Source organism: Micromesistius poutassou (genome assembly GCF_964030765.1).
Source record: "Micromesistius poutassou genome assembly, chromosome: 7".
NCBI classification, from domain to species: domain Eukaryota; kingdom Metazoa; phylum Chordata; class Actinopteri; order Gadiformes; family Gadidae; genus Micromesistius; species Micromesistius poutassou.
In genome coordinates, this window is record NC_140277.1 from 14572866 (window position 1) to 14583368 (window position 10503).

Below are 10503 nucleotides of genomic sequence, written 5' to 3' on the forward strand. Positions count from 1 at the left end.
CGTGCCGCTGACAGCGTTGCCAGATTGGGCCAGATTTCCCGCCCCTGGAATGGATGCATTCCTGCAGAAAGACAGAGAAATAACACAAGGTGAAATATAGACCAGATCAGGGAGCCACGGCCGTGCTAAATAGGTGGGCTCAAGCTGCCTGTTGGAAATGTCACTGACTCCAGTTTCACATCCGATCCTGACAAAAAAGTAAGCCTGGAGACCCTGCTGATCCCGGGAGCTCACATTGTGTTGCTCCACGGATCAGTGTGGACCTCCAGTCGCCCACAGTGATTTCAGTGGGGGAGGGGGGGGGGGGGGGGAGTGCTTGCCTTGACCGATAAACTCCTTCAGACAATCAGCGTAACAAAACACATGACAACATCATGGTGCGCTGTTCATATCGGCAAAATCATATTTTCCGTTTTCAGTAGGATAGTGCTGTTCTGTTTAATAGTTGTTTTGGAGTCAGTTTCTGCAATAACTACACTTATGGCTGTGTGAGCTCTAATTTGCGCGTTACCGCTCAGAACTTCACTGATTTAGCAGCGGCGGTCTGTATTTTTCGTCATCAACTACAACTCAGTCCCTGATTGGCCCGGTTACATTATCAACTATAACTCAGTCCCTGATTGGCCCGGATACATCATCAACTACGACTCAGTCCCTGATTGACCCAGTTATGTCATCAACTATGACACAGTCCCTGATTGGTCCTGATGACTAGGTAGTTCTGGATATCAATGTTGGCAGCTAGAGGTCCAGACTGATCCATGTAGCGACACAGAGTGTGAGCTCAGGTGATAAGGTCTCCTGGCTAGACAAAACCTGCAGCGATGAAGAGAATGTAGAAGCATTTGACTGATTAAAAATGTGAAATACAAGTGAATGATGAGTTTCAGCGTATCGGACAAATGCAGCACGATTTAAATTAGCAGAACACCAAAAATGCACTAGCGGGCACTGAGGGAGAGAATCATTTCCACCGGCGTGTGACAGCGTATGAGGTATACGATAAGACAGCTATAGACCTCTGAAGAATAAGTCCCGCCTCCGAGGCTCCGGTTCCCTCGGTCAAATGTCTATGCGAAATAACATGGGGTTTTGAATGATCGTACATAACAAACTCTGTAGGTGTCGAAGAAGTAAAAGCTGCGTCACGTTTTGAACTACACACATTTTCCATCTAGTTTCGACTGGCTTTTTGGATTGTCGGTGCCGTTAAAGTAGTAAACGATTATAAATGCTATTTTAACGGCACCGACAATCCAAAAAGCCAGTCGAAACTAGATGGAAAATGTGTGTAGTTCAAAACGTGACGCAGCTTTTACTTCTTCGCCAGAGTTTCGCTACAGAGTTTGCTATGTATGACCAGAGGTCTATGTTAACACAGTTTGAGTTTGAGTTTCTTTGGATCATCTTCAATGGTTTCAAAATGCTGCCAAGCTTTGGGAGGTTTTATCTTGATTTTATGTAACCTTCTTGGAAGGGATTGGATAGTGCCACTGCCATTACAAAAAGGGGTTTTCAAACAAACAATAAGGACATTTATGGAAAGCAAAACACAACACGGCAAATTGCACTCAGAAGAGTGAGTCTTCTTCTTTTTCTAGAAGTCAAGCAGTGTTGTGGTGTCACCCATTTAGCAGCGCCATCCTCCAAATGAAATGTCCCGCTGTTACACAAGCACACATCTTGTTGGCACAGGGATTTGACGTAGACTCAATTTTAGTTGGTCCCTGGTGAAATAATAGCCAGCTTTCCTTAAGCAAGGCGCCGATCTTTACATTCAACCAAGGCTTGAAAACGATTCTTCCGATTTTTTCAAATAATTATTATTGACATTGTGAATATTATAATGGTTCTGTTCTTGCATCTGGCTACCCCCAACATATTATTGTTCAAACTAAATAAAATAAAAATGGTTAATTATGTATTGATTCATCTCAACATCTCATATTTATAAGATGCGTCTCATATATCTCTCTATATATATATTCATGAGACACTTTCTATAAATAGTTTATATCTACATTTTTTTTAATCTAAAGTTGGTGTATACATATTTTTCTCTACAACACATTTGATATTCGATTGACTTGATCGATTGTTTTTATTTATTGATTGTCCATATTCATTTTGTATAACTGTAATGTTATTATATGTGTAATATATTTTTTGTATTCTCCAGCTGTATGATGCTGTTTCGTACATTGAGCAGTGCACCTGTGACAATTCCAGCAATTCCCCCACGCGATCAATGAAGTGCTTTCTAATCTGAATGTGACTTCATTGTAAAGGCCTCTGAGTGGCTGTAGTGGGAGGGAAGTGCAGCCCATTCACCCATTTACCATCTAGTCCTTAATGGCACCATTTAAACAACAGCCGGAACCATTTACCGTAACGATTTCTGGTCGTATTCCCCACTTTATACCTCTGCTCTATTTCTTGCTCTAACCTTCCTCATCATCGTCTTAAACCGCAAGAGGTTTAGAGGAAGTTGAAAACTTTAAGGAGAGTAAATGTGGGATCATGCATCGTCATAGCAGCATGGGGTTTTAGAAAAATATGTATGCCAAATCCCAATTTTCCTTTTTTGTAGACTCATTAGAGGGCTATTTGCCAGTGGTTGCTAATAAGCCAGGCACTTGGTGGGGTGAGGGAGCAGATTTAAGCCAGCACGTTAAAAATCAGCCTGCGGTGAGACGGAACATGTTGTCACTTTTAAGACTTAATTTGAGTGCCTTTCTGAAGCACTTTGATGTCACGCCAAACAGTCACCAGGGGGGAGGTGTGTGAGGATGTGTGGAGCTCCGTCTGGGCAGTGGTTGACGTTGACTTGAGCTCCACACATCCCCAAACACAATGTGGTGATGCTATATCTTACAGTGTCACTGTGTGTGGCGCACTTCATGCACAACATTGCTCATTATAAAGGCTCACACAGAGAACAGTACTGGCTTCAAAAATACAATCACAAATGTGCTTGTTTCAAAATCTGCCCTGTGCTGTGACTTGGTGACATCAAAAGTGGGACTGTCCACCTAGATCCTAGATATACCTATATCTATCTATCTATCTATCTATCTATAGATATAGATATTATATATCTATATATCTATATATATATAGATATATAGATATATAATGGATAGATAGATCAGTCTAACAGCATACATCTAGGGGGACACTTCCATTTGTGATGTCATTAAGGGCCAGGTCAGATTTTGAAACCTCTGAGACAATACCAGTCAAAGTCAGAGATATAGTATTAACTGTATATTACAATAAGTAAAGAAAATATTAACTTGTAACAAAACGAGTCAAAGACCATACCTGACTCATGGTCACAGAGCTAGGAAAGGCTGGGTAATGCAGTTCCATGGGCCCATTGAACAATGTTCAATAATTGAATCCCAAATGATGGGCATTGTGTTTTGAGTCAACCAACCAAGGCTACATACTGAGTGCTCGGCTGCTGCTGCAAAAAGAATAATTACCACCTCCTGTGATTTCAAGTTTAACACATTTATATTTTCTATGACTGCAGCATATGTTGTTGTTTTTTTACAGTTTTGTAAGCGGTCCAACCATTCTCCACCCCGGGCTGCAGTCTGTGAGTCAGGCTATACAAACTCAAACAGAAAAAACATGAGCAAGGAAAGAGGGCCGACCAAACACCACAGGTACCGTTGTACACACACACACACACACACGCACACACACACACACACACACACACACACACACACACACACACACACACACACACACACACACACACACACACACACACACACACACACACACACACGATCAACCAAACACCACAGGCACCATTATACACACACACACACACAGACACACACACACACACACACACACACACACACACACAGATGATCAACCAAACACCACAGGCACCATTATACACACACACACACACACACACAGATGATCAACCAAACACCACAGGCACCATTACACACACACACACACACACACACACACACACTCGATCAACCAAACACCACAGGTACCATTACACACCCACATATGCAAACACACACCATCCACAAGAGACCACAGGTACCATTAAATACACACATATTCACACACTCGACCAACAAAACACCACAGGTATTAGTGTTCACACACACACACACACACACACACACACACACACACACACACACACACACACACACACACACACACACACACACACAAATACACAACAAACAAAACACAAAAGATATGATTATACACAGTCACACATGATCACCAGAACACCAAAGCAGCCATTATGCACACACATGCGTGCGCACACATGCACACACACACACACACACACACACACACACACACACAGGGCCACATACCGTCCCATCAAACAGACATACAGATGCCAGCAGGCGTCATTTTCAAAGTGCATGTCCCCTGCAGCCAAAGCAGCTCTGTGATAATGCTGATTATTCCAAGAATACACTACTTTTATACGCACACTCCCCTCCCATAATCAGCAGAGACCCGGCTAAGAGAGAAATTGAATTATCCACATAATGACACAGCTGAAACTAATTGTTGATTTATGGGAGAACGGCGGTAATTATAATTAGAGCCATGAACATGTTAATATGCATATCTGTAACTGCTGCGAACAGGCAAGGCGAGAGATAAGGATACGAGGCACGCGTGCTGATTTGCTGTGTGTTGTTATGGGACCTGAGAAGTCATTTTGATCCCAGTGAGCTTTTTCAGGCGTAATTTAGTTTCCTGGCATCGCCACGGAGACGGGTGTGTGCAGCAGCTTCCAATCACTGGAAATGGAAACACTTAGCGGAAGACACCGGTTACTTAGCTCAGCGCCACCGCGCTGAAACTCTGCCAAGATGAAAAGTCTCTATTCTGTTTTCTTCTTCTCTCTCCCCCCCCCCCTCCCCCTCCCCCTCCCGTTATAATTAGAATTCAGGATAGAATACATGAGCGAAAAAAATGAATTATTTTTTAATTAAAAAGTTTAATTCCCTGTCTATTTTTTCTACAAACGCACGCTCATACAGTAATAAATACTCTCTCACACCACACACACTCACACACACACTGCTGAGCAGAATAGCTGTATTTAGATGGCTCCACTGGTTGGCTGCCACCCCACAGGTGACATGGCCAGAGAGGTTCATCAAAGTTGGTTTACAGGTGGATTGGCTCAGGTAGAATTTCTAGCAATCGACTGGCGAGGTATAATGTCACGCTCACCGTCTGTGTCCTACAGCAAAGCCAGAGACAGTGTGATGATTTTAGAGATGGGTGGAGTGTCAGGGGGGTAAACTTGTAGATGGTGGAGGTCAGCACACAGCTCCTAGGGCCAACTGTGTATCGTCAGCCTCATAGCATAATTGCCTAGCATGAAAGTCAAATAGATGACTTAGGCAGATAGTGATAATGGAATGGAAAAAGCACTCTGATTGGCTTAGGACATAGCCAATGAGGCACAGTGAATCTGCAGCATTAGTAGAGTAGAGTTAGGTTTGGCCAAATCACAATTTGGCCAAAAGATGACTTAATTATTTAATTAAATCACTGCTCGGCTGACTTAATTAAATCAAAGCAATTATGTTATGATGCGAACAATATTTGTTCTTAACCTAGCCATTCACATGGCTGTATACTTACACTGAGTCATTGTCATTATTATGGCTAATAGAATGAAGTTGACTAAAGAAGCTAGGACCTGAATGTATTTATACATGAACCTAATTATTCCCTTCTTTGTCTGTTCTCATTGATCGCTCCTTGTCCTACAGCCCAGACCAGAGGTCCCGCGCAGCTTATTGGTCAGCTCCTCGCAAGACATCGCCCATACCCAAGAGGCTGAATCCAATTGGAGGATCCAAATATTCAGGCCCCTCCTACCAACACCTTCAGGAAGTAGAGACATCTGAGAGAGAAATTGATGTGCAGAAGGGGTGAGAATATAAAGGATTTTCAGAAAACCTTTAATTTAAATATCAGAGAACTATGTCATTTTATATTTCTATATTCCTGCTTTGCAACCGCTGGGGTTCTTTCTACTCATTGAGCCGTTTCAATGAGAGGCAGAAGGAAAATGCTGCTCGGCAAAGGACAGTTAGCATTGGAAATGTCAAAGGAACCACTTTTGTCAGTGGGATAAAAAAAATACACTCCTGCACATTTGAGTTGTTTTTTCAACCTTTCTGCCTTCGCTCTATCTCCCTCCCTCCATTTTCCAATCTGCTGAGGCGAGATAAAAACAAGGTTGTGTTATGTGTTGATCTGCACTGCAGTGGCATCAGTTCAAAGTAAAGTAGCTGGGGCGGGCTACGCTGCTGTTAGATTGACCCTGTAATCCAGAATAGACATCGTCGTGTCAGTCTTGGGCCCCTGCTGACAGTTTAAAAAGAGAGAGATGGAGACAGAGAGAGATTGAGAGAAATTGAGAGGGAGCGAGAAAGAACGAGATTGAGAGAGAGAGAGATTAAGAGTGATTGAGATGCAACAAGAGAGAGAGTGACACGGTCAGGACAGAATTTGGGAGTGGATGGATTTAAATTCAGAACAATTAGAGCCTGTTGTTGAACCTGTGCCTGTCTAACCTGAATGGTTCACAGGGATGCTTAATGATTTGTTTTTCAAAAACCTTCTAATAAACATCAATCCAACCCGTTTTCTAAAGAAGAATAATCACAATAGCAGCCATGAAGATGGTGTGGGTGTATGAATGTAAGATCAAATGTTTGCTCAGAGAGAGAGAGAGAGAGAGAGAGAGAGAGAGAGAGAGCGAGAGAGAGAGAGAGAGCTATATATATCTATCTATATATATGCATCAATTCATAGGTAGATAAACCAGTAAAATAAATCAATGCAAAAAGCTATTTTCTTAAATTGCGATCATCTATCAGTGTTTGTGTGGCGACGGCCACGCCCTGTCCTCTCTTCCTCATCTCAGCCCACACAGTGACAGTTTTCTCATTTAATTGTGGTTGAACAAATCAAAAGAGGGATTTGGCTGTTAATGTCATCTTGGGAATTGCCGACACGCTTTGCCTGCGCGCTCTCACTCTCCTCTCCAGCTAAATCTGCATGACTCTCTACTTCTACTCTCCCACTATCGCTCTATGTTCCTGTTACGGTGTCCAGAAACATATCTGCAGCATTCGGACAACCCAACATAAAGAGTCTGACGACAGGGTTTAAGGGGAAAATCAATGTCTTTACTTGTGGAAACAAAGATATTTTAGTTCCACATGAGAGGAACGACCCGACTGGAAAAAAAAACCATCAACAGAACGACCAAGGTGGTTACCACATGACAGGCAAGAAAAAACGATAAAGAAAAACCCTCACGCTCACTAGCTGGGTGGAGCACCTTACCCGTCTCCCGAGCCCGACAAATCAAAAACAGTGCGTCTTCCGGGTAAGCTAACTCACTACCCTAGCTGATCCTACACTTAAAGTGAAGAAAGTAACCACCAAGGCGAAAATAAAAGTAACAAAGGTAAGGTGTTGAAAGCATTCAACAGCATTTAGTAATGAGTAACAAAAGGTACAGGTGTGCCAGCATCTGTGGTCAATAGGAGAGAGAGAGAGAGAGAGAGAGCCGCCATCTTCCACTTGGCTTTATATGAGTGGGGCCAACAATCAGGGAGAGCCAGTCAGCACCTCATAGCCACAATGCTCCGCCTCCAGGAGTTGATTGAGGTGATTGGATGCAGGAGCAAGGCAAAAACAAGATATTAGTGCAAACACAAAGCCAACACAAAAGTCAGTACAATATAGTACTACCACGTAACAGTTCCTCTTCCTCCTCTCCCGTTGCCTCTCTCTCTCTCTCTCTCTCTCTCTCTATAGACTTGCCTCATCCCCAAACCGGGTTTGATGAGTGTTTTTTATCTCCGGATAAAGACACTACAGCGATAAACCCGGCTATAGTATCCTCTGAAGCTGATCAAAAGCTTCCACACCCACAACACAGCCTTGATAGAGGCATAAATGTGTGATTACGCTATTACGCAGAGAGGGAGCGAGAGAGACGGAGGGAGAGCGGGAGAGAGAGAGAGCGACAGTGGGAGAGAGCGAGAGACAGAGGGAGAGCGAAAGACAGAGGGATAGAGAGAGAGGTTGAGTGGGAGAGAGAGAGAGAGAGCGACAGTGGGAGAGCGAGAGACAGAGGGAGAGTGGGAGAGAGAGAAGGACTCATGTTTTACTATTGATGCGTTCAGAGCAGCTAGCGCTTGTCGAAGGCCATGAATTATTGCACAACGATAATGAGGCAGAATGCCGCAGAACGCTCCCTGATTGACGCCCTGATGACACTCGAGAGGGAGAGAAAAAGAGAGCGGAGGGTAGAAAGAAGGAAAGATCAATATTAGATGTATCTCTGAGCTCACTGGCTCTCAACACAGTGCTCAGGTTGTGTTCCACCAGCAAGTCTCAAATCAGGGATGAATCAAAGTGAAATGAGTCTTTATCGACACAGTCAAACTAGTTTGAGTGCTCATCGAAATCATTCAATTGCCTTGGTTATTGAACATGAAATTGACCTTGCCGACCCTTTAGGAGGTTGAACACACATATTTCCTTTACAATCATACTTAATTAGTGCTGAAATTAGGAATGGTCTGGGAAAACTCTGTGATGCCTCACAGTAGCTCTCTCTTCATCAGCCTGTGTGTGTCAAGGTTATTATAGTTTAGTTCATTTTGTATAAATGTATACATTTAAGTTAGTTTACATTTTCGTTTTTGAAATGCTTAGTTTTAGTTTAGTTATTTTTCCAATGTGGGCAATTTGTCAGGGCCAAAATTGAAAGAAGAAAAGGTTTGTGCAATAAAAACTCCCAAAAACATTGTACCATTCAAAAAAATGAAAACTAAAGAAGACATTCCTTCAATAATTTCTGTTAAATTTTACTTTGTTTCGTCTACACAGAATAAAGATCAGTTAGATTAGGGTTTTTTTCACCGATAACTTACTAACGATAATTACCTTGGTGTTATCATCTTGGTGTGTGTGCGTACGTAGGAGTCTTTCTTTCAGTGGCTCTCCATCGCCTCTCAGTCTATAAGATTGTGAGGCGCTCGATGCGTGCCTTTGTGAGATGTGTTGAAGAACAAGCGTAGGCGTTCCACGAACCCTACGGTTCAGACTAGCGCACAAAAGGCACCGTAACCTTTCCTTCAAGGATAAGTTGCGGCAAAGAAGTTTTGTAAACTGAGTTTAGCCTTGCTTGCACTCCAATATCCCTCTTTCTCTTCTGTCTGGCCTGGCTGTCTTCATGCGTCCCTCCCTCACTCCCACCTCCTCCCCTCTGCCTCTCCTCTGCAGATACCAGATGCAGCCAGGGAACTCCAGCAACGACCTGAGGCAGGACAGCCTTCTACGTATGCAAGTTCCCGTTTCCAGGGAAACCACGCTGTCGACGGAGGCAGCGCTGTCCTGGCCGGGCCGTGAGGCGGCTTGCTCCGCCAGGCTGCCCCGGGACCGCGCCCTCTCCGGCCACCTCCGGCCCCCCCGTCTCTCCGCTCCGCCGACCTCCTTTCGCTCCTGCTCCGTTCCCATCATCCCGTCCGTCCAGTGTCACCATGACGACGAGGTGTCCTGTATGCAAACCAGCCCCGGCCTGCACTCCTCTAGCGCCGCCCCGTCGGCCACGCTGATCCACTCCCCCGCCGCCGCCGCCGCTGCCACCGCCGCGCCTCGCCCCGGAGAAGTGAAAGCACGCGATGCGTCGCGTTATTCCCCCTGCTCCGCTGCCATTGCCCGGAAGCGGGACGAGGTCACCCTGGTGTTGGAGGAGGCCCAGCAGCAGCTCCGCACGTTGGCTCTGGCCCATAAGAAGGAGGAAGAGAGCCTGAGCAACAGTTGCGGCGGGTCAATGGTTGTGTTTGTGGAAGCCAAGGAAACTGTTTGCTTCTTGAGCCCTCATGGCGGTGGAGCCGGTGCGTTGAGTTGTAACGGACCCACAGAGACCCAGTTACTTAGCCACAATCTATCACACAGAGACTTGGGGTACACTGGCCAATGAAAGGACAGGATTTAGGCTATTCCCTTTTTTGTTTGACAGTATTTGACAGACTGGTGTTTTTGTCTCAAAATGGCAGACATTTTTGCATCAATGGGACGGAATGGACAATATTGAACTGTGAAACATTTGATTGATGGTGAATCTGGTATTGTGCTGATGTTATGCATTCTGTATGTATACATAGAAACACTTGGGAGGCTGCCTCCTCGCCGAATAACAATATGGAAAAAGAAAAAACATATTTACATGCATTTATTTAAAAATGAGAGACACTTCTGCTTAGACGAAAACAAACCAAATAGTCTGTCAAATCCATGGTGTTTTTAATTGTAAAAAGAATATAAATATATATATAAATATATATGGATATCAATATATGGAATTCAAAAAGTGACCAAGTACAGAGTTGAAGAACAGAAGAATGATTTAATTTTGTTTTATTTCTTGCCTTCTTATTGGTAATACCC

At 43.9% G+C, this 10503-nt stretch overlaps 1 protein-coding gene across 1 annotated transcript in view; it reads left to right on the forward strand.

The window, feature by feature from the left end:
* Positions 1-10036, forward strand: part of nrg3a (neuregulin 3a) — a gene marked incomplete at both ends in the record, with an annotated part of 227672 nt that extends 217636 nt beyond the window's left edge. Inside the window, 3 exons of the mRNA XM_084470218.1 lie at positions 3562-3674; positions 5787-5957; positions 9337-10036. Of these exons, the coding sequence (XP_084326344.1) occupies positions 3562-3674; positions 5787-5957; positions 9337-10036 (984 nt within the window). The remainder of the gene's footprint in view (positions 1-3561; positions 3675-5786; positions 5958-9336) is intronic.
* Positions 10037-10503: the final 467 nt, after the last annotated feature.